The sequence below is a fragment of the Photinus pyralis genome, unplaced genomic scaffold (assembly GCF_008802855.1).
Source record: "Photinus pyralis isolate 1611_PpyrPB1 unplaced genomic scaffold, Ppyr1.3 Ppyr1.4_LG1, whole genome shotgun sequence".
NCBI lineage: Eukaryota > Metazoa > Arthropoda > Insecta > Coleoptera > Lampyridae > Photinus > Photinus pyralis.
In genome coordinates this window covers 47,275,222-47,299,716 of record NW_022170249.1, presented here as the reverse complement: position 1 = coordinate 47,299,716, position 24,495 = coordinate 47,275,222, and the positions used below count along the sequence as shown (strand labels likewise).

The 24,495-nt window shown below is 36.2% G+C and overlaps 2 protein-coding genes across 2 annotated transcripts; both read right to left on the bottom strand.

Moving 5' to 3' along the window:
• Window positions 1-13,202: 13,202 nt before the first annotated feature.
• LOC116161877 (putative nuclease HARBI1) lies at window positions 13,203-14,042 on the bottom strand. Its single transcript, XM_031475362.1, has 3 exons — window positions 13,709-14,042; window positions 13,370-13,656; window positions 13,203-13,321 (listed from the first exon to the last, which is right to left on the bottom strand). Exons 1-3 carry the CDS (start codon window positions 13,915-13,917, stop codon window positions 13,203-13,205), a joined length of 615 nt encoding a protein of 204 aa, XP_031331222.1. The 5' UTR covers window positions 13,918-14,042.
• Window positions 14,043-15,470: 1,428 nt separating this feature from the next.
• On the bottom strand, window positions 15,471-15,998 carry LOC116161869. The gene has a single exon (XM_031475350.1). The coding sequence runs from the start codon at window positions 15,996-15,998 to the stop codon at window positions 15,471-15,473; it is 528 nt and encodes a 175-aa protein (XP_031331210.1).
• Window positions 15,999-24,495: the final 8,497 nt, after the last annotated feature.

Here is a 24,495-nt window from a genome sequence, read left to right as displayed (position 1 = left end):
TGCCCTTATAGATGTTTCTAATGCTGTTACATCCGTAGAATCCTACCAATCCAATAACGTACTTCTTGTTGAGACCTAGTTCTATTGGTGGATAAAAATCGTAGCTTGCAATATTACCGACACCTTCTAAACTGAAAGTTGTGGACATAACTAGCACCGATATACTTAATTACTATTATTTATACAAGAATTTTAGACACAGGTGTCCACAATTCGTAGTATTAAACTCTTGTTCTTAACTGTAATTATAATAGATTTTGCACCCCCGAAAATAGCTAACTAGTTCAATAGGTGGTGGAATACTACCGAAACTGTCGTAGTACCAAACCTTTTTATCACGCTTTTTTTAACAAACCCAATGCGTTCCTGGACCGGATTGCGTATCTAAATTTACAACTGCACTTTCATTTTTCCATGGTGTTTTGGGCAAGTTATCGCGCATGAACACACTTCGAAAGAACGGGACGCCTTTGGCAAATGTTATTATATCGGCATCCGTTAACGACCTTTCGGGGAGTTTTAGTTTTTTGCATGCGATTTTAAATACAACGCACCACCGCCAGTTTTGTATGGCTTCAAATAAAGCGCTCCACCGATTTTCTTACTATCGGAGCCTATGGCTATAGATTCCATCGTACGATTATGACGTGATGTTTCTTCCTGTAATTTCTTAGCACTTTTAGCATCATTAATTGCTTTTGCAATTCCCGATGCTCCACCTGCCAATGCACCAATCGCCGATAACCCAGCGAATATAGGAATCAAGGGTAAAAACCCTCCTTGTTTCGGTATTGGAATCATTCTAGGTATTTTAATTTTTTTTACCCCCTAACCGCTTTACTGTGCGTTTCGCGGTTGCTAGTGCCGATTTTATTGTTTCCGCTACATTTCCGTTGGATTTCATGTTTTTAGCTACCGCTTTACGTAAATAAGCTAATGTTCCACCACGTTTGCGTATTGATTTCTTCTTTTGTTTACATCGACGTTTTGCCCCCATACCTAATTTTCTCTTCACTTTCATGGCGCTACCAACTGCTAAAGCCGCAATTCGTTCACCTAGTGGTGCGTCTGTTGATTTAAAGCGTTTCCAAGCTTCGTCTTCTAATATTTTATCCGCTTTATGTCTACTTTCTAAATCAGGATACTTTTGATAACAGATATCGTGAATTTGACACTGAGCGTCTAATGGATTAATACCGGGATCACCTTGCGCTACTCGTTTCTCCAATTTTGTTCCAGGACCACAATACTGATAACCGGGTAGATGCAATTCAATTGGAAGTCTATTGATTAGAGTATTCACTAAACCATCTGCACTCTTGCGCTTCTTTACAAGCATTGCTTATTTAAGTGCGTCATTCGGGCTATTTATACCTAAATCGCGATCATAAAGAAAACAATATCAGTCATAGTAATTCTTTATTGTTATACTTAGTAAATGCTGTACATCAGATAAGCAGGACGATGATGTAGAATTTCCATTATGCATACAATGTTGTGCGAATTAATGTTATACTTGTAATTAATTACATGTTCAATGTCTTTGTAAATATCGTCATCGTTACCATCATCGAATTCTTCGTTCTGACGAAATCGACGATAGCTAACAACATGTTGTATAAATTGTTCAAAGAAAGACTCTAAGTGATATGATTCAAGAAATTCTAATCGATAGTTAATGATATCCTTCAACTCGAATAGTTGTTCTATACCACAAGCATCAAAAGTACACGAGCAGTAATTGTAAATTTCAATAGATACAGTTTTTAGGATGCTACCATAACCTTTCACTAATTCCCAATTGTAGTAGATACCGACGTTGTTGGACAGTGACTCATATTGCTGATCTTCGATTATGTCTTCCTCTTCATTAATCTCTGACCAATTAATTTGACTCGCGGTTTCTTGGGATCGGGAAAATTGTACCTCCACATATGAATACCACCTTAGAAGTTCATTCCATTCTTCAAGTTTCATAACCATAACGTGGCCCCGTTCGTAGTTGCCGCTTCCAATACGCAGTACCGGTGCAAGATTCATGTATGTGCTGTACCCGATTTCCACATACTTTGCATGATAGTTGCTATTCGATAGTTTGTAATAAACACAATCGATTAAGTTTTCGTTGAGCGCTTTTTCATACACCTCTACTTCTTTATCATAGTCACGGAACGATGCACATTCCGCGGTTGTAGAATAACCATCATCATCTACACTTGGCACATTTTTATTAGTAGCACTACTATCATCACTGTTTTGACGAGCTATGCAGCAACACATTAAACTATTATTATTTACACTATTGTTGCAACAATTCGGTGTATCCATATGTAAAGGCGTACTTCGCAGCTTTGATCGTTCCACAAATAAATTTATTGCCTCCTGCATTATATATTTAAATTATGAGTTCACTAGTTCACAGTTACGTTACAACTAAATATTTTTCAGTCGGCGCCCTGATTAAATCATGTACAACGCACAAATTTCCACTATGAAGAGAAAGTTATGTTAGTCGTTTTTCCGACTACACCCGAACTAGCCATGTACACATCACCAGCCTTTAAGGATTTTTTAAATTCTTCCATGCGGTTCCCCTCTTTGAAATAGTTGAAAAAGCGTTGAGGTAATATGCACTTAAAATCATGAGTATCTATTATTATTCGTTCCCCGTACTTGGTATTAATCACATCACTTTCCAACACTTTGTACTTTTTCGATAATTCAAGTTCACTAACATTTCTAAACAGTTTGCACAATGTATTGCGGTTTAAGTCGGAGAAATCCATCTTTAATTCGAGGCGTCGACTGACTGAGTTATCATGTACACGGACGCGTTTTATATCCTAATCATATGTCCTTGAACTCTATTTTAAAAACGTGAAGTGACCTTTGATAAATACCTTGCAGGTAGCTATTACCAAGGGAGAGCGGGGAGCGAATGCTCTTTGGACTTTACCTTGACCTACTTTCCAAGGTCACCGCAAAGTTAGGTATGGAATCAATGACCTTGGATAACCTTGCGAATGTATGGGGCCAATAACCTCTGTTCACCTTGGGGATGTCATTTGACTCCCCCAATAAAAAATGGGACCAATAACCTCGGAAAAGTGGGGTCAGTGACCTCAGATGACAGTGACCTACTTTTCCAGTAATTTGCCCTTTCCCCTTTCCTTCCTTCCTGGTATAATGACGTATGTAGCTTCCGACTATATAAGTTTTTCAACTTATTGTCACAAGCACAGTTCTACAACATCATGTCGACGAACAACCAGAACATTCAATTGCCGTTTCCGATACCTAGCTACGATCTGTAAGTACAAAACTTATTGTAAAATATTTACCATTTAACAGCTGTTTATTTGAAGGAGTGACACCGATTCTGAAGATGAAGACATCTTCGATCGTCAGACGGTGGTGATCGACATTAATGATCGAAACGAAGATTTGGAGATTGAAATCCCCAATGGATTTTTTACTGAAGAGCGGGAAGAGTGATGTAATATGTACAAAGTGAATAATAGTACATTGCAAATAAACGTAATGAAAAACTTATTTTATACACATTTCATGTCCAGCTCCTATTTCAGAATGTGAACTTTTTTTCGATTTCATATTTCATGCCAACTTTTTCAAGGTCACTTTTTTTAGGGTGTCACGTTTCATTTGGTGTCAAATTACATTTTCAAGGTTAACTTTTTTTCGGGCTCATATTTCATCTCCAAGTGTCATATTTCATTTTCAAGGACATATTTTTCTTGTCTCATATTGCATTTGCAAGATGCAGTGTCATATTTCCTTTTCAAGGTCACTTTTTTTTGGGGTGACATGTTTCATTTTCAAGGTCAACTCGGTTTTTTTGGCTCAAATTTCATAAATATGACACAAAAAAGTTAACCTTGAATATGAAATATGACACCCCAAAAAAAGAGAACAGGATTTACTCTTGGGGTGGGGGTGGGGGGGGCAGTGGCCATTATCCTTGATCTACTTTCCAAGGTCACCGCCACGTGGCAGGCGACCTTTGAACCTCACCTTGACCTACTTTCCAAGGTCACCACCAGGTGGCTGGTCCAGAACCGGCCCTACTACCCTACTATTGTGTATAATATCGCATTATTTTTATTTATATCCATCATTTCACTCAAATACCTTTATTTACTTTGCGACTACTAGGAAAGCACTAAAGACACAACGTGATCGTCTTCCGATCGCACAAAAAACCCTCATATGCTAAGCAAAGTTCACGTATCTTTAATTTACTAAAGGGTATACTCGTATTTGAAATCAAATACCGTCATCTGGGGTGAAGGCGGACAGTAGGAGCCAAAGCGGACATAGACACGTGTTTTGTAATTCCGTCAAGGGCATCTTACCGGTTTGGTATTTTTCCGCGGTAAGTTGCCGAATCGGGCCAGTAGTGAGTAGCTATTGTATGTGTGAGGTGGTTGAGTAAACAAAAATTTTTCAGGGACCTACAGGTAAGAGATTATATAACTTGGCTTTAAAATGTTCACTGATGTGGAGTTAACATTTGTACGAATAATCAAAATCACAATGTCTTTAGTTTTTGTTTAATCAATTAATATATAAATAATTGTCATTAGGTGGGGTGAAGTCGGACACCATGGTTCGAGTTTACAAGCACAAAATTGGTATACATTTCATGAATTATCGGGAGGAAACCCTAAAAAATGCTCTTGCTGACATTAAATCGGGCAAGAAAACTATAAGGCAGGCTGCAGAGTGCTACAAAATTCCAAAATCTACACTGCATGACAAAATTAAAAAGAAAAAAACAAAAAAACATGGAGGTCAAACTAAACTTTCTTCCGAAGAAGAAAAAATGATTGCAGATGGCATCATCAAATTTTGTGAATGGGGTTTCCCCATGACTCGCGGGGATATAAGATTGCTTGTAAAGGGTTACCTTTACGGGCAGGGTAAAAAAATTAAAATCTTTAAAGACAACTTCCCTGGTCCAGAGTGGTTTTATAAATTTCTTCAAAGACAAAACATTTTAACGGAAAGATTTGCGCAAAATATTAAGAGGTACAGGGCTAATATATCAAAAGAAATAATAACAGAATATTTTCAAAACTTAGAAGAGAGCTTGGACGGTGTTGAACCTACTCATATTGTCAACTAGGATGAGACAAACCTGACAGATGATCCAGGTAGACAAAAAGTTCTTTGTCGAAGAGGTTCTAAAAGGGTTGAAAGAATCATGGATGTTAGCAAATCAAGCACTTCGGTAATGATGGCAATCACTGCAGCTGGACATTTACAGCCTCCCTATGTCGTGTATAAGGCTGTACATTTGTATCCCACGTGGATAGAGGACGGCCCCGAGGGAGCGATGTACAACCGAACCAAGTCAGGCTGGTTCGACGCTATGACTTTTGAGGATTGGTTCGACAAAATTATCCTTCCGTATTTTAGAAATCTCCTTGGGAAGAAGGTGCTAATCGGAGATAATTTAGAAAGTCACATTTCACTCCATGTTTTAGAAGCCTGTGAACAACATAGTATCAACTTTGTGTTGCTTCCTCCCAATGGAACACATCTTCTACAGCCGTTAGACGTGGCGTTTTTTGCACCTATGAAGAAAGCGTGGCGTGAGATATTAAGAGAGTGGAAAAACAAAAATAGAGGGTGTATACCCAAATCTGATTTTCCCCGCTTGTTCAACAAGTGTATAAAAAATATAGAAAACATTGAAAATAACATTAAGTCCGGTTTTAGAGGATGTGGAATTATCCCACTCGATCCAAATGTGGTTTTAAGTAAAATACCAGATGTCGATGCCAGTCAAGAGCAAGATCAGCGGCAAAATGAGAAGCACTGGACAACAACGTTACAGGAATTTCTGAAAGAAAGTCGGTTGGCGGCAACGCAAGATCTTCGTCCAAAGCGAGGTAAAAAGTTAAAGATCGCACCTGGAAAATCAATTGGACGCAAAGATTTGGAGGCTCCATCCACCAGCTGCACTGACCATATAAATAGCGACTTAGAAAAAAAATCTTTTAAAAAATAGTGAAAGAGAAGATGAGACTGAATCAAACGATGACGATCTAGAACTCGAAAATGTGACTGATGGTGATGAAAAGGAAAACTGTGGTCAAGAGGATTTAGAGACTGATGCGGATTTAGTATCTAATGTTATACAGGGAACTTTTGTGTTAGTGAAATTTAATTAAACGATCAAACGAACTTACCTTAAGTGAAGTTCGATCGTGATTATATGAAGCGTCCAGTCCGAATATATTATCTTGATTTTACACACGTAGTCCGGTCCTGGCTACTCAACGTGCACCTTGTTTAAAGTAAGCTGAAAAAGAAATCGCCTCAATCGGCGACTCCCGCTGTCCCCTCCGCTAACGGTACAATATTGTTCATTCTTCAAAGTAAAGACCTGCAACCCTAGGGAATTCCCTGGGGAGGGTGGGAAGATAATATATTCGGACTGGACGCTTCATATAATCACGATCGAACTTCACTTAAGGTAAGTTCGTTTGATCGTTTAATTATATTCGCGTCCAGTCCGAATATATTATCTTGATTTTACACACGTAGATGTTCAAAGTTTTTCAAGGTTGCAGGTAATGGGCAAAATTAACGATAGGTTGATAATGCAGAGTTTAATAAGTAATCAACGTAAGTTTTGACATTTATGTCAATACTGAAAACCTTAAGAAAACGTAAAATAAAAGTATTCAATTTATACTATTCTACAAATGAAGCAACAGTAAGTAACCAAATAAATAGAACTATCAGTCTTTGTTTAGAGACATGGTTAAAAGCGCTTTCGCAAAATCAGTTCTGTCGGTGAGGCGACGATTATAAAATTTTGCAAAGGTGGCTGTATGCTCAGACCATCCGGCTGTCCTACAAATTGTTTCCAGCGAAACTCCCCGTCTCAAAGCGGCCGACGTTGACGAGTGTCGCGTTGAGTGAGGTTTAAATACCGATGTATCTATTCCCGCTGATGACAACATTTGTTTTACCCACCTACTTAAAGTTTGCTTTTTAGCAGTCGCGTGCGGTTTTTTAGCCGTAAGAAAGATGAAATCCTGGTCCTTCTTTCGAATGTCTTTTGTAGCCGCTATATAAGCTTTTAGCGTTGTCGCTACACAAAGGCATGGTTTTTCCTTAAATGACGGTATATGCAAAGTGGGTTGTTCGTTGTTCACGCCTGACGTTTTGATTGGATCTGTTATATTGATTTGAATTGTATCCATTTCTTCCCTTATATTGGATAGTCTAATAAGCGATATGGTTTGAAGCCTACCTCCCGTGATTAAGGCTAAAAGAGAAACCACTTTCTGTGAAAGCTGTAGTAGATTTAAATTATCCGGTAGGGTTTCCAGATATGAAAATAGCCTTTGCGGATCCCATGTATAGGTATACCTTGGTTGCGCTGGTCTCAGTCGAGATATTCCCTTCATAAACCTCTTAACTAATGGATCCGTTCCTAAATCATTTGGCAAAATGAGACTCAGAGCAGATCTGTGTGAGTTCACAGCGCCGTACTGGTATTTATGTTCGTCTGTGACCTTTTGTAAGAATCTAAGGACATCTATATTTCTTGCTTCAAATATTGGAATTTTTTCTTGGGTACAAAAGTTCCACCATAAACGGTAGGTAGAGCTATATTGAGTGATTGTGGATTGGGTAACTGAAGAAATGATGGTCTCTATTGTTGTTTCCGGAACACCCCTCCTTGAAAACGATTCCCAGAGAGTTTGGCGGCCACCAGGATAAGCTGGTTGGCTAGTGGGTGGACTTCCCTGGAAGGAGATAATAGTAGGTCAGGTGAAGGTTCTAAAAATAATGCCTTATCGATTATTAATTTGGTGAATACTGGGTACCAAGGTTGAGAGACCCAGTGAGGAACGACCAGGATTCCTTCAGATTTTTCTTGAATAATTTTTTGCAAAACTCTAGATATTAAATTAAAAGGTGGGAAAGCGTAGAAGTTAAAGTGGGTCCAAGTTAGAGTGAAAGCATCGACTGTAAAGGACCCAGGGTCCTTGTGCCAAGAAACGTATTTAGCGCATTTATTATTAATATATGAAGCAAAGAGGTCCACCTCGGGGGCCCCAAAAAATTTTGATATAAGTTGAAAGGCCTCCTCCGACAAAGACCATTCACTTTCTGTGTTGGATTGGCGTGATTCGATATCTGCTTCATAATTTTCCTTGGAGCTTATGTACGAAGCGAATATTAAACTGTTTCTGCTTTCACACCACTGCCATATCTCTTTTGTTAATGAATTTAGTTCTGGATGTTGGATGCTACCCATTCGATTAATATACGATATTGCCGTGGTGTTATCACATCTTAAAAGAATATTACAGTTAGAAATATTATTCGCGAAACATTTTAGACCATAGAAGATGGCCCGGAGTTCTAACAGATTAATGTGCGACATCCTTTCCAAATGGCCCCAAAAACCAAAAGTCTTTTCCAAGCCACAGCAAGCGCCCCAGCCTGTCAGGGAGGCATCGGTAAACAATTCCGTTTCAAAATTATCTTTAATTATAATATTTGAGGAGTTTAGGATCTTTTCCTCCCACCAAATTAGGTCACTTTGTAAATGAGATGGGATGGGCATAATGGCATCAAAATTCATGTTCTTCCTGCGAAGGGCCAGGTATTTTTCCCGCTCTAAAGATTTTAAGTACAGCCAACCGTACTTGACTGCGGGACAGGCCGAAACGAGGATGCCTATAAATTTTGCTAGATCACGAATTTTACAGCTAGACTTATTTTTAAAACGTATAGCCAATTTTCTAATGTTTTCTTTCTTTTCTACTGGTAGTACGATTTCCATTCCTACCGAGTCAAAAATAAAGCCCAAAAAATGCTGGGCTGTGTTAGGTGTTAGACAACTTTTCTCTTTGTTCACTGTAAAGCCAAGTGATTCTAAAAGCTGTACGAGACATTTTGTGTTTTCTAGGCAGTCATAAAAAGATTCTCCAAAAACGAGAAAATCGTCTAGATAATTAACGCATAAAATGCCCTTTTCTCTTAAAAGAGTTACAATTGGTTTCATTAATTTCGTGAAACAAAATGGAGCGGACGAAAGTCCGAAAGGTAAACAGGTGAACTGGTAAAGTTGTCTGTTAAACTTAAATCTCAAAAACCTTCGATAATTTGGATGGATGGCCACTGAGAAGTAGGCGTCTTTTAAGTCCACAGATGATAAAAAGCAACCTCTACTAAGTAACCTCATCACTGTCCTGTAGTCCTCCATCTTAAAATGAGGAGCAATGACATATTTATTAAGATTTTTGAGGTTGAGAATAAATCGCTTTTTACCGTTAGATTTGTCGGTTAGAAATATTGGAGACACAAACTGATTAGCGCATGGTCTACATTTCTCAATTGCCTTCATACTTAAAAGATCAGCGATTGCTTGATTTAATAAGGGTATGTCTTTAACTGAAGAGTTAGATATGGATTTGATGCTTGTCGGAGGAGGTTTCTTGCAAAATGGGATCCTGTACCCAGAAATCCAAGACAGAATTGTTGGACTCTGGGTCACAGCTTTCCAAGAATTTGTAAAATTTTGGAGATTCCCAGCAAAAACTTTTTTGTTACTTACCGCTAGCGTCGTCGGTGAACTGTGGGTCTTTGTGAGTGTGAGGGTCGCCCCCTTAGTGACTTCATCTCCCTCCTTTGATGAGCCGGGCGTCCTCTGTTTAACTGATGGCCACTTGTTATGGTATGAGGTTTACCTGTCCCCCCTCCCCTCCTTCTCAGTAACTCGCCTGAGTAGCTGGGTTGGGAGCGAGAATGGTTCGTCTGTTGGATTGGTCGTATATCTCTTCCCACTTTTTCCAGGGTTTTTAACGTTTGGATTTTTTCGCTCAACTCTGAGCCGAACAAAAACTCTCCGGGTGGAACATTTTCCAGCAAGTTTTTAAGTTGTTTGTTTATCAGGGGAAGGATAAACTGACGACGTTTATTCGACATTTCATTTATTATTTTGCATAACATGCGTCCAGAGTCTGCAGTGCTTGCCAAAATTTTTTCCCTTACCTGTTTCGGGATGCTCGTGTCCTCTTCTAAAATAACGTTTATTGAGTGTCCCAGGGAAGCTAAAACTTTACCGAGCTGTATTTGGTAATTTAAATGCGTCTCATCCCTGGCTGAATGAAGAGTGTTCATGCTAGCACCGATTTCAGGGTTAATTTTAGGTGGAGATAACAGTTTACAATTCTCCGGTAACTCATATTTTCCGAAGAGTTGATCGTTTTCCTCCTTAGGGAGACCGTAAGCTAAGGTATGTGACCATATCGGCTCTACGGCAACATGGAGATTAAACTTGCATTTTTTCTGTTTATTGGGATCGGGTCCCAAAATATGCCTTATCTCTTCGGAAATTTCCTCGTCCTCATGGAGAATTAAAATTGGCGAGTCATCCGCCTTAATATTTTCAAGCCCCCCTCTTCCTGAACCGGTCCTGCCCTGGTCATTGACGCCGTATCACGCAGATAACGGCCCGACTCCTCATCATTTCGATGACGGCTGTCTGTACTTGTGCGTCTGTAACGACTGTGTAAAGAAACAGGCAAGCTGGGGCTGCGACTGCGACTTCTGGTTCTATTTTCAAATGATAACAGTGAAGTCGCCTTACTTGAAGGGCGACCTTCACTATAAATAAGATCGGGCACGCGTAACAATCGTGAATCCGCTTTACGCGAAAGTCGGCCTTCACGTTCTCGACTCCTAGAGACGTGGTATGCGGGTGTTTCACTACCTGAGCGCGTCTCCCACGGAGAACGGTCTCTGTCTCTTTCAAGATTTCTCAATTTCCGTCGCAACTCCCTATTCTCCTTGCTTAAAGATCTATCACGAGATCTACTTCTCTTTCTTTTCGATTTGCCCATCTTAGTACCTACAAATTTAGTTAATATACTCACGTTTATTTTTGTGTTTCTGTACCTAAGCGGCGAAAAACTCGGAGCTCGACGTCTACACGGTTGAGTGCACCAAGAACGAATGAACAATATTGTACCGTTAGCGGAGGGGACAGCGGGAGTCGCCGATTGAGGCGATTTCTTTTTCAGCTTACTTTAAACAAGGTGCACGTTGAGTAGCCAGGACCGGACTACGTGTGTAAAATCAAGATAATATATTCGGACTGGACGCGAATATAATTGCCCTAAGAATGCCCATAAATATTATGTTGGGTGTGTCTCAGAAATTGTTGATGAAGCCAAAAACGTTTATTATGTTAATTTTTTAAGGAAACAACAATCAGAGAAAACTGGGGTCCACTTTGTGTACCCCAATACCAAAGATCAGAGCTTAGTAGAGGGCCCCCAAATTTTTCAAAGATGTCAAATTCTTAAGACGCGAGAGATTTCAATTTCCCAGTTTGGGGAAATACGATGTTAGAATCGAATGAACAAAAAATGTTGTTACCTAGGTACCTACTCAAATATTTTTGACTTTCGACCTTAACAAATGCCAAATATTTTTGATTTTTAGACTTTTTAGAAATAGATTTTATTTTTTAAATGTGTTATGGTCTTTTATAATATTGAGTTGTATTTTCAAATTATGTTTTTGTATTTTTGAGAATAAAAATAAGAGTTTTCGTTATGTAAATTGCATTTTTTTGGATTTTTGTGTTAAAAAACATATTTATAATTTTTTCCTGTCCGAATTCGCCCCATATAGTGTGAAGAATAATTTACAGGCAAATTAAATGGGTGTTCATCTTCACCCGACACATAGGGGCGAAGGCGGACAACATTAGACCAAAAAAAATAGGGGTTGGGGTAACATTTTTCTTCAAAAGCTATATGAAATCACATTCTACAAATATGGAGGTGTATACATTAATTTTTTTGACAATTTTTGCCCTAATGGCGTGGGACTAATCTATAAAAAAAATCCAAAAACTGTCCGCCTTCACCCCAGATGACGGTACGGGAGTGTAGCTTAGTAATATTCAAATACGAGTTTTATCCGTAGCGTCTTAACTATTCAGCGCGCGCATTTTTACGTGTTGGTTGCTCTCTATTTAATTGCCAAACTCCTAAAATGATTGTAAAGGTGGCCGCATCTTGTAGTGTTTGTTATGAGTGGTTTCTTGCTTAGGGCCGAGATATCCAACCCCTTATAAACTACCTATTAACTATTAGGAGAATAGTGTATTTATTAGCTAATAAATAATAACATGGAGTTCCATTGTTATTTATCTGCCTAACAAATATTAGGTACCTAATTTCTCATCTTACCCAAAATGGAAAAGTTGGCAATTCTGATTTTAAGATGTTATCATTAAAAAAATATGGTCATATAGAAATGCATGCATGAGTTGGAGTGAAATAGTGGTTTATTGACATTTGATGGACAACTTAACCTATATGCAATTCAAATTATGGTGAATGAGAAGCTTTGATTAATTTAATAAATTACGATGTAAGTAATTGTGACTGTTATGCAATATAATGGCATAGATATGGTAGAAACGTTACCTTTTACAGCAATAAGTAATTTGGAAAACATACCTTTCGACATACCACTGTCAGAAACTGATATTGCCGCCCCTGTTGCACGTGAGCTGGAAACGCCTATTATACCCAGCACGTCAAAGAAGTGGACTTCTGGGAAGAAGAAACGTCTACAGCCACAAGAGAGGCAGTATTTCAATAAAAAATACGAGCAAATTACCAACAATAGAACAACACTAATTACATTGCAAACCGAAAATGCAGAATTGGAAAAGCAGTTATTATTAAGTAAAATCAAATTTGCGGAAGAAGAGCATATGCTAAAAATGAAGCTGTTAAAATTAAACATTCGTAAGGCAGAAATAAATTTATTGCAAGCGGAAAAGGGCACATTAGAATAACAACACACAAAAATCACAAGTGATCATTAAGAACAAGTATTCCATTCAGTACCTTCTAATATGTATAAAAATGTCTGATAATGTTACAATAAACCTTGAAAATAATCTATATACGGTTGACGAGCATTATTTTCTACGTTTACTGGTGCAATAACATTATTGTCCTGGTCAATTTCTATGTCATCTAATTCCATAGCTTCATTTTGGTCTCTAGCAATGTTGTGAATTATTGCCGTAGCTACAATAATGTCTTGACACATAGGTAATTTGTTCCGCAGTCCCAGTGACAAAATAGGAAATTTCCGTTTCCATATACCAAATGTTCTTTCAATTATTGTCCTTGTTCTGATTTGGCATTCATTAAAATAGTGCTCTGCGGGATTTGTACAGCTTGGACGTTGATAGAAAAAAAACCTTTTCTGTTTCTGAAATTCTCAGCATGTTCACCACCTAGGTACAAAATATAGCTAACACTTCACTATCATATAAGGAACTAACCTGGATTTTGGATTCTTATGTGTGTGCAATCAATGGCACCAATAACTCTAGGAAACCTTGCGATAGCATAGAAACCTTGCTTGATTATTGCCATTTCCTCAACGGTATCTGGCATTTTAGTGTACACTGGGCTTAATTCCGCAATAGCCCTTGACACTCTTCTTATAATTTGTCCAGAAGTGGTTCGATGTAAACCTCCAAAATCTCCAGCTACTATTTGAAAACTACCACAAGCATAAAACCTAAGAGCAACTAGTAACTGTTGTAAAGGTGATACAGCATGATTTCTAAAACGATAAAAGATGTGGTATACAAACTAATTACCATTACACGATTTACCTATCTGTGCGATGTCTTATATTGTCTTCAATGAGACCATTAAGGTGAAGTGCAGTATTTTTTGTCACTCTAAAGCGATTGAAAAATTGTTCCTCATTCCATCCATGGAAATTATCTTGTCTCTCCCTAACCATATATCTCTGGCGATTTAATCCTAAATCTTCAATTTCCTGCATCTCTATTTCATCATCCAGTTCATGAAAATACATTTTTTTTAAGATCCTGCAATTGCTTTTGAGGTTAGGTATATAAGTAAATTAGAAGCGTATGTCAATGGAAAATAATTTTTTTACTTTTGATTTTACTTACCTTTCACGTATATTTTACGAAGATTAATATCACAAGAAACTTTTGTAATTGATGGGTTTAAACTACCTTATCAGGAGCTCATACTAGCTAATAAGATATTTAGCTAATAAGGCTGGTTACTAGGTACCTATTAATTGTTAGGAGGTGAAAATCCGTAAAAAACGTTTATTAGCAAAATAAATTTATTAAGTAGTTTATTAGAAGGTGGATATCTCGGCCCTTAGTATTTAGATTAATTATTGAAGAGGTATTTTAAAATTAAAAGTTGCCCGCGATTGATTCTGTGCATTTAATATGAATCCGTCTAGAAGAGCCAAAAGAATGGTCGGATTTAGGCAGGCTATCTAAAACATTAAAAATAAATGAAAATGTCCAACAAAGTGGACACTTTGTTAATATTTCAAAAAGCTGTATGATACGGGACAATGCAATGCAGGATGTGAATATATCTAAAGGCAAGTTCAAATATAATATTAGGTTCATTTATACATATACAGGGTGTATGCTCCAGTATTAATAAATAGTAAAAATATAAATGTTTATTTTGTAGAATCATATACACAAGTTGACGATTTATTTGCGGCAGTCCGGAATCCAGAAACAGAAAAACATACCCATAATATGGAAGATTTTCGTGAAACCGAAAATCAAAACCTCCCGTTAGATAATACATTAATTTGTTGGTGAAGTTAATAATCAAGGCCAATTTGTTAAGGTTTTAGAAAGTTGCATTATAAGGGATGGTAGAGTAGTGTCTAATGGTAAGTACGAATAGTAAATGGAATTATTTGAAAATACTAATTTCTGGTATTTTTATTTTATAAATACAATGTTAACGAAAGCCACAAAATGTAAATAGTCAAACAAACCAAAACGTCCCTATATTTTACGAAGATAACACATTCGTTGGCGAAGTTGATAGTAATGTGGGCGGACCATTGATTAATGTTATAGACAATATAGTATAAGGAGTGACGACATGCAGATAATGGTGGTGTCTAATGGTAAGTACGCGTATGACAATTATTTATAAATTATATATACCTTCGGATACCTTTAATCTTAAAAGTTTTAAACAGCTAAATGATGTAGGTAGTTAGGTATTTTAATGTTTGATGTTTATATTTTGTAGACTCGGAGATACAAACTGGTGATTTATTTGAGGAAAGCCAGAACACGGGACCAGAAAGTCACGATAATGGTACTGAAGAAGTTTTCCTTGAAGGCTTAAATCAAGAATCTTATGATTTAGGTAAGATAATCATTTTTTCTAATGTGGAATAACATCCTGTGAGTACCTAACCTTTTTTTTTTGTATAGAGGTTTGGGAAATCCTTTATGGACTACCCCCGCTTTGCGGTCTTAGCGGGGGGGCGTGTGGGACTCCCTTCCATCTAGGTAAGGTTTACCCACTAAAACCCATTTCCTCTGCCTGGTATGACATGGTCGGGCATCACCATTGGCATTCTTCGCGGCCATGTCCGGCCGCCGCGGTAGATGTTACTACCGCCTCCCTCGCTCTCGATCCCTGGTCTCCCTTTCTCGGGTACTCCCCACAATCCACACACCTGCCGTCGTTGCGCTTTTTAATCCTTTCCAAGTAACGCCCATTTTCCCCGTGACCGGTCAAAAACTGTGTTACGTAGTAGTCCACCTCTCCGTACCCCCTCTCGCACCACTCACGCACTTCCGGGATTAGTGTCTTCGTCCACGACTCTCTCCTTGCCCACCTCGCCTGCCACTCCGCGTACACCTTATCTCTGTCCCACCTCTTCGCCCTCGCCTCCACCGCGACCTCCGCCGGACAGATCCCCGCAACCACCATGACGTCGTCGGCCTGCACCGTCCTATAGGCGCTACAGATCCGGACTGCCAGCAGCCTGATCATCCGATTCATACTGGCCATCGCACTACCCCACTTCATTGCCGCCTTCCATACCTCAGCCGCGTACAGCAACCCCGACATGACCGCCGACGCCATAACCTTGCGTTTGCTTGCCCGTGCCCCTCCTGTGTTGGGCAGTACTCCACTTAGGGCCCTGTATGTTGTAGCGTTCTAAATTTTCAGAAACTGTAGATTTATGTTTATGAACAATTCTTTTTTAAATGTTCCCGTACGACAGTACTAGGTGATTATTAGTCCTCACAGGTTACTTCTGGAGTGATGACATAAAACTGTTGATTCACATTATTGTGATAATAGATCCCTCTTACCGTTGCTTTGTTCACAACGTAACACTTCTAAATTAAGCGATGACACTTCATCTGATTCGGAAGAATGTGAGCTCCAGGAAGTTGTTGATGATGACGTAACAGATGATGAGGACCCAACTATTCAAATGAAAAAGAGATCTTTAACTGAAATTTGTCCGTTACCCACTCCAAAGACTAGGACCATGAATAAGAGAAAACAGCAATCTCAAATCCTGACGTCTACTCCATTTAAACTGATATTGGAAGAAAAAGAGAAGAAGAAACAAGTAAAGGCTGGCAAAAGTGCAAAAATTAAGAGACAATTACATCCCAAAAAGGACGATAGGGAAACAGAAACGTGTTCAGTCTGTAACGATTTTGGGGTTAACAACGAAATTTGGTGGCGCTGCAGGTCCTGTGGTATTTGGACTCACGCTGACTGTACAAACGTACAAGAAGCAAAAAACTATGTGTGTACTAAGTGCGGATAAATGACTTTATACTGTGGTCGATATTATCCTTATAGTAGGGGAGCTAGCACGAAATTCACTGAACGAGAATGATCAAAATTTTAACCGATGGAGTTCCATTTTGCCCTATCAGAGTATGCTAAAATCGATCGTCTGCCGCCTCAGGTCATACGACTTAAGGCGCTGCAGGTACTTCTTGCGGTAGCAATTCTGAAAGGTTGTTTTTCGAGGAAATAAGTTATACACCAAATGAAAACGTTGATAATAGCTCTTAAAAAAATATTTAAAAAAATCGCGCACATTTGATAACTCCGTAAAAGAACAATTCTTAGTCGGTTTTTCACGAACTTTCTACAGATATAACTAGGTTACGGGTTGGACGAATGAAGCTGATTTTTTTTACAGACTAATGATAGGCACAGCCAATGACTATGAGAATGTTTCTTTTTTAAATTTTGTCTCTAATTATAAGATATCTTATACTGTTAAGATAATAAGATAATCTTATAATTAGAGAAAAAATTTAAAAACGAAACACCGTTAAGTCATTATTAGTACCTATCATCAGTCTGTAGAAAAAATCAGCTTCATTCGTCCAACCGTAACCTAGTTATATCTGTAGAAAGTTCGTGAAAAACCGACTAAGAATTGTTCTTTTACGGAGTTATCAAATGTGCGCGATTTTTTAAAATATTTTTTTAAGAGCTATTATCAACGTTTTCATTTGGTGTATAACTTATTTTCTCGAAAAACAACCTTTCAGAATTGCTACCGCAAGAAGTACCCGCAGCGCCTAAGTCATATGACGTGAGGCGGCAGACGATCGATTTTAGCATACTCTGATAGGGCAAAATGGAACCCCATCGGTTAAAATTTTGATCATTCTCGTTCAGTGGATTTCGTGCTAGCTCCCCTACTATTATGGCTGATCGATTTTACACTACACCAGGCGGATAATATCGGACAGGTAATAGTTTTTTTAGAATTTTTTTTCTAATATTTTAGAATACTTTTTTAGTTTCTTTTCATATGCATTTGCTAGCCGAACATTTATACAACCTTACAGAATTAAATTTGTTTTCATTGATCAATTGATTTTGTTTTTAATGAGCAATTTACCTTAAGTGGTCGATATTCGACCACCTTCCCCGGTACCATTGAAACAACCATTTACGCCCTCAACAATTCTAAACTCTGTAAAGAAAACAAAAAATGTAATTTTTCACGCCTCCAATGGCTGTAACACCGCATCTATAAATTCTTTCGATAAGCCAAACTCAAATTTATAAACGTGTTTAAAAAAAATACATGACTTCGAAGCGATTTTTTTGCAAATTTTCGAGTTCTACAACTTTCACGAGTAAGATTTTTTTACAAACGCAAGAAAATTTAATATTAATTCATTTATTTGCTACGTCGATAAAAATTACTTATCTTTGAAAATACATTGTGACTAATAGCTTTACCGAATTTAACTTTCGATCAGATCATCCGACACGAAATGCTATACTCTTTAATTTGAATGAGAATTAAATATTCTATGCGAGATGCCCTATTTTCGAATCATAAACGCAATCTAAAAATGTCACGATTTTCTAACTGTAAGTAATTTAATTTATCCTCACGTCTTACAATTGGTAATTACACAAAAAAACAATAAAATTATCATACAGTGCCATAAACGTTACGTTATACATTCATAGTGAAACTACACAAAGCAATTTGTCAATTTACATTTTAAAAGGACGTTAACATAAAAAATATAGTTCTATTATGGCTCAATGGTAGAGCGTTGAGTTATAAATCCGGAGGTCGGGTGTTCGAACCTGGTTGAGGTGAATTTTTCATCTGTGGCAGAGATGGGAATTACCTTAGACCAGTTTCGAGCATTCTGCCGGCTACTCCGAATTAGGTTTTCCTGCAGTTTTCCTAATTCGTAAGGTAAATACCGGAGTAGTATAGAACAACTTAAGACCTCCTGCAGAGGCACCTCTAAAAAGCATTATGCGGGTCGCTCTGTAATTGGGCGCAAGCCTGTTGAGGGCCCAGAACAAGAGAGGGTAAATAAATAAATAAATAAATATCCCCAACAATAAGCCTACAATCGAGTTTAACTACGTCTATGCAAATTATTATTAGCTATGGTACTCGCCCAAATTACTACATGTAATATAACATACGGACGAGTGTGAATATCTCCTTGCGATTGATTATCTAAGAAATAAGCAAAACTATCATAATTATACATGTTCTCTTAAATAATAAGCGATTCAATCGAAAACTACACTTCCGTAATGATTTCGAAATGTAATTAAATAAAAGATTTTCATACCATTATCAAAGCAATCCAAACATGCAATTGTTTAAGACAGCCATTTCACTAAAAAAATGACACCAACATTTAAACTACACCTTTCAAAAATGGAAAACGCCATGAAAAATTTAACAGTAATTACAGTAATTTATTCTAATGCTTAAATTAATCTTACACAACTACTAATTACATTGCAAAACAATAAAATTAACGTACAATGCCATAAATACTTTTACCTACATTAACAAAGCTGTCATACATCTTCATCAAATTGAAGTTACACAAAACAATTCCCCATAATCGTGACGTAGATACCTTAATGATTTTAAACAACATAAAATACACAGTCACATGACATGCACACCTCCATCAAAATCTACATTTATTATACAAATTATAATTAACGTTAACTAAAATTATGAGAAACGCTATCTGTACCATTGCCTCAAAAAGTGGCTACACTTCCTGGAACAATAAAACTTTCAAATTGGCTAATTTCCTTTTTAAACCAAAAAAAACAAACATTCTTATTTGCAATTGTATAAAGGATATAAAAAATATTTAAAATTTTCCATTTTACATAGCTTTTCCAGAAACTTTTTATGCGAACCGATTCACGTTCACACAACTTTACTTTAGTACAAGACTTACGCAACTAATACTACAACATTAAAAGCATACCGCTTAATACCAATCCACTTACTGTACTTTTCTTTCCTTTCCTTAAAATTTTTGATTTTTCAGATTAACGACGATTATCAACATTTTTTTAATGTTTATGTTGGCGAAGGACGAGACCTACCCTTCTCCAACATCGACGAATTGGAGATGAACACGTTCAATCTTCCTCCGACTGAATATACACACATGTATGCAGTCGGAGGAGATTTCGAAAGGGCGCATCGAAACGTAAAACGTTTAATGTAAGTATAGTCATCTTCAACCTAAAAACCATTCATTTAAAATTAACAAATGCATTAATATTTACCTGAAACTTACAATCTATAACTGCAATACCTAACCATACATCTTGAACAAATCCTTGGAACCGTCACTTTCAGGTAAAAAAATATTTGTAAAGTTACTATAAAATCAATCATCGAAAAACGAATATAATAACGGCTCATGCTCATCCAAATACAAAACACACATAACCAAACTTATTACATACAATCGATATACGTACAATACCGATCTATTTTAAAACTCGTAGATTTTAAATAGGGTCAGTGGCGTACAACTGAACACATTTTCCAATTCCCACTTCAGAAGCGTTACCGCAATTTTTACAGTACGTACGAATTAATTTACGACAGTGGCGTAGGTAGTACACCACTGTAAGCATAACAAACACGTTGCCATATACCCCGTTAAATAAATTTAGATTTCATATAAAATAATCCCTGTCTTTACATTCTATCTCATCTTCATACTAAGTTTTTTTTTTCAAATTAATAAAACTTCCAAAATGAATTGTTTGAAAATTAACATACCTTTAAAACAATGTTTACAATTTTCATTTAAAATTTTTTTATAAAGAATCACATCCAATAGAGAAATAAAATTTTTGGCATAGAATTGTGAGTATGTTTTCATTAAATGTCTGCTTTAAAGGTAAATTCATTGTTATAAACAACAATTATATAAAATTTGTAAATTACACTTTATTCAAAATCAAACATACTGTCTACTTTTTAACTTTCAAACATGTATTTCAATCAAAATTACAAAATAGACACAAACAGTTTATACAGAGTGCACTCTATTAGATTCCAAATAGTATATTAAGTATGGAGAACGGTAAGGGATTTTTACCGTTCGAAGACAATTGTTTGGAGGAGGAGCGGAGCGACGACTCCAATTATTGTCTGAGAACGGTAACCCTTAACGTTCGACGTGCTTATAACATTTTTTGCGCGATCGAAATTAAAATTATGCAACCAATATAAATATGCACTAAGAAATGAACGAGCAGAATAAATCGAAATGATCGAAGTGGTATGGTGTACATCACTAGGTAACCAGTTTATTTGTCAAAATTGAAGTTAATAATTTCATAAAAATGTGCATGTGTCTGATGTAGTTTACTAGCTTTGAACTTCCTTTATGACTTTATGAGCGTCTTGCTATAAGAAACAACAGCACAAATTGTACGTTTAATGTACCTAACAATAATTAAAGATTAAATGTAATGTAAGACTGTTGATTTTTAAAAAGGCGTCGGTAAGTATTTTTGCTGTTCTGTTTTTAGATCGGTAAGTAATTTTGGCGTCGTCGTAATCATAGCAACTGGTAAATTCTACCTACTGTCATGGAAACACCCATGGTAAATAGTCAGAAATGACCGATCGCGCAAAAATATCTGTTACTTATAAACCAATATTTTTTTATCTTAAACTACAACTGTAATGTACTAAATAAAAGGTTAATCATAATTAATGATAATCATGAGATTCAAAAATGACGAATGCTTATGAACCACAAAATTGTTATTTATTTATTTATAACTTTGTAAAAATCAGACCAATTTAACTAGAATTTTGTACCAACTTTTTATCTGATGGTCCAGAAGGCTGAGAAGCAAAAAAATTTTGATTGATTGAAGACAGTGGAAATTTTATGTCACATCTAAAATTAAATAATTTAACAGTTCACGGTAAGAAATTATCACCTAACTAATTGGTCGTGTTATTAAATGCAGTTGTGAACAAAATAATTGCTGTGTAATGCATCAATCAGTGCAATTTGGCAAGGCACACTCGCTACCATTTTATTTAAATACACAATAAAAACAGTATCTATTTACCTTTCGTTAATTAATTAATTTAATTACGTTTTAATTAAGCAATTGAAATTATTTTAGATGTAAATAAACATTCTCATCATCAAAATTTGTTACACCTTACTGTAATTTCACAAAAATCAATTACCGAACAAGCGATTTAGAAAATCGTTCCTAAACTATTGACGCAGTCTGTAAAGAACATAACAAATTTCATTACAAAAAATATATTTCTTCGAAAAATTAAAATTTAACTTCAAATTACAAAACACATACGACATACAAAACAACAATTAAAACTAATAAAAATAACATAATAAATAACACATTCACCACACATCACATATTTACCAATCACAACATAATAAAAATTCATAAAAAATAAAAAAATATATATATATATATATATATACAAATTAAATCTAACAAAAATAATATTATAAAAAACACAATCACACATTTACAAATCACAAAGCATAAAATAAAAACTAAACACTATACAATATTTACAAATACGTATTTACAATTACAATTGTTGAAAATAATAACTTTTTATATTTTAGAACACCTGATCTATGGGAATGGGCAAAAACAAACGCCACGAACTCCCACATTTGCCTCCCTTGTCCAAATGGGATCAAACTCGATTTGTTATTTATGGGACCAAATGAAGCACTAAGCATACAAGGACTATACAAGTGCTTAAAAAATTGTATAGATGCGTTTATCGCAACGAATTTTCAACAAAAAATTGCGACGATTCCCGGCATGGGGACAGCTTTGGACCCTGCCATCACTAAAAAATGCTCCAATACATCCTACAGCCAACCGATTATAGGGTCCTTATTTGCAAGGACCCTATAAAAAAAAAGGTAAATATACATTTCATTTTGATCACAAATTTTAATTCGATACAAATTTACAGCCGCATCAAAATTTTGTTCCTAAATGGTAAGTTTCAAACAATTAAATGAAAATTCCAACTTATCGTTTACAGGAAAAAAAATAAGCCTTACGGAAGGCAAAGAAATTAATTTTAAGTGTTCTGTTCTTTTTTTTTCTATTTCATTTTCATTTTTTTCAACTTCATTCGTTTAATTTTCTTTCTATATTTTTTGATTTTATTTAATTCTTCATTATCATTTAATATTGTTTCTTCATTTTTTCAATTCATTATTTTGTATAATTAAATTTTCTATACCTCTATGCATTTATTTCTTTTCCATCTATTGGAAGACTTACTGGACTCCGATAATTTCAGCTTACACATCTCAATTATAAAAAAACAATAATATTAAAAATGAAAATTACTTTTACGTTCATCTTACCAAACAGAGTAGATACAGTTGTACAATCTTGACATCCAGAATTACGTATATTTAAAAAACAGAAAATACAGTTCAACTGAAAAACAAATATATCATTGTATTTATATTATCGAACAAAAAATAAACACCTACTAACTTTTTTGCTATAAAAATTACCTGTTACAACATTTATGTCGGGTTTCACAATAGATGATTAAGGTTAATCACAGATTATAAAATATTAGAATGGGAAACAAATTAGTGTTTAATCAAAGGTGGCTATAACATTCTAATATTTTTTATTGATAATTTACATGGTGGTTAAAATACTAGTCTATAGCCACATAAACAGACCCATAATTCCCGCTGTCATAACAACTACTTTGACAATTACCTAATTGACATTTACGGTAAAGTCAAACACAATGGTTACCTGTCAATCGTGTAATATAAGTCAAAACCTACAGAAGGAACGAGAATGACATTTCATAGGTGGTAACCATGTTATATTTCTTAAAATGGTCTTCTTTTACGATACTTAACTTCATTCATTTTGAAGGTTGTGATACAGATCCATTGTCGTAGCAATTGTGTGTAAAACATTTTGAAATACATCTAGGTACTTTTCAGATTTCCCTCAGGCAGTGAATGGCGAATCTTAGACTTCTTGGGCTTAAATCCCTGATTCTTATTTTTAAAAACGTTTTCACTTGCCCATAACTATAATCTAAAAGAACGTCTTAGTATTGTTCAAATTCGACTAATAATGTGTATAAATAATACCTTGAAATGTCTAGGTTCTCTCGCACACGCAGCATGGATCTAATAGCATGGAGTAGTAGGTCCACAAACAAGACGGTTTTCCCTGCTTAGATCGTTCACTAAAATACACCAAAAGAATTTTTTCGTTCACAAGCTTTAAGGATTTTTCCGATCGCAATTTACAACACTTGGAGTATTCGTTTTCATATAATGTTTTTGAAGTCGCCGGCACTAACTCCTGAAGAGCGTCTTCAGCTTCTTTTATTCCCTCCATGGGATGGGAACATCGTCATCTTCATTCCCTTCCAACATTTTCCGTTCTTGAACAAAGCCAAACGACACAAAAATTGCTTTCAAAATGACGGACGCAGCATTTTTTGTTGTTTATATACGTAACTAGGTAACCATGGCAGTCACAGCCAACCCCATATGCAACAACGCGAATCACATGTGAAATTTTTATTTGCAAATTAATTTACTTTTCAACAGCAATTCTACTATTATCAATAAAAAATAAAACGTAGAATGTACCACGGGATAAAACGGAGTATAATTCCCTGAGAGAACAGTAATACTACGAGCGACGTAAAAAATCGTACTATACATGCACAAAACCCACCTTTCTTATTTATGTCAATAAATGATAAAGA

Coding starts and splice junctions, on each gene's coding strand:
- LOC116161877 (XM_031475362.1), bottom strand. CDS start 13,917: ATGTATTTTCATGAACTGGATGATGAAATAGAGATGCAGGAAATTGAA. Junction 13,657..13,708: donor ATAAGACATCGCACAGATAG/GTAAATCGTGTA, acceptor TTATCGTTTTAG/AAATCATGCTGTATCACCTT. Junction 13,322..13,369: donor CATAAGAATCCAAAATCCAG/GTTAGTTCCTTA, acceptor TTTTGTACCTAG/GTGGTGAACATGCTGAGAAT.
- LOC116161869 (XM_031475350.1), bottom strand. CDS start 15,998: ATGGCGTCGGCGGTCATGTCGGGGTTGCTGTACGCGGCTGAGGTATGG.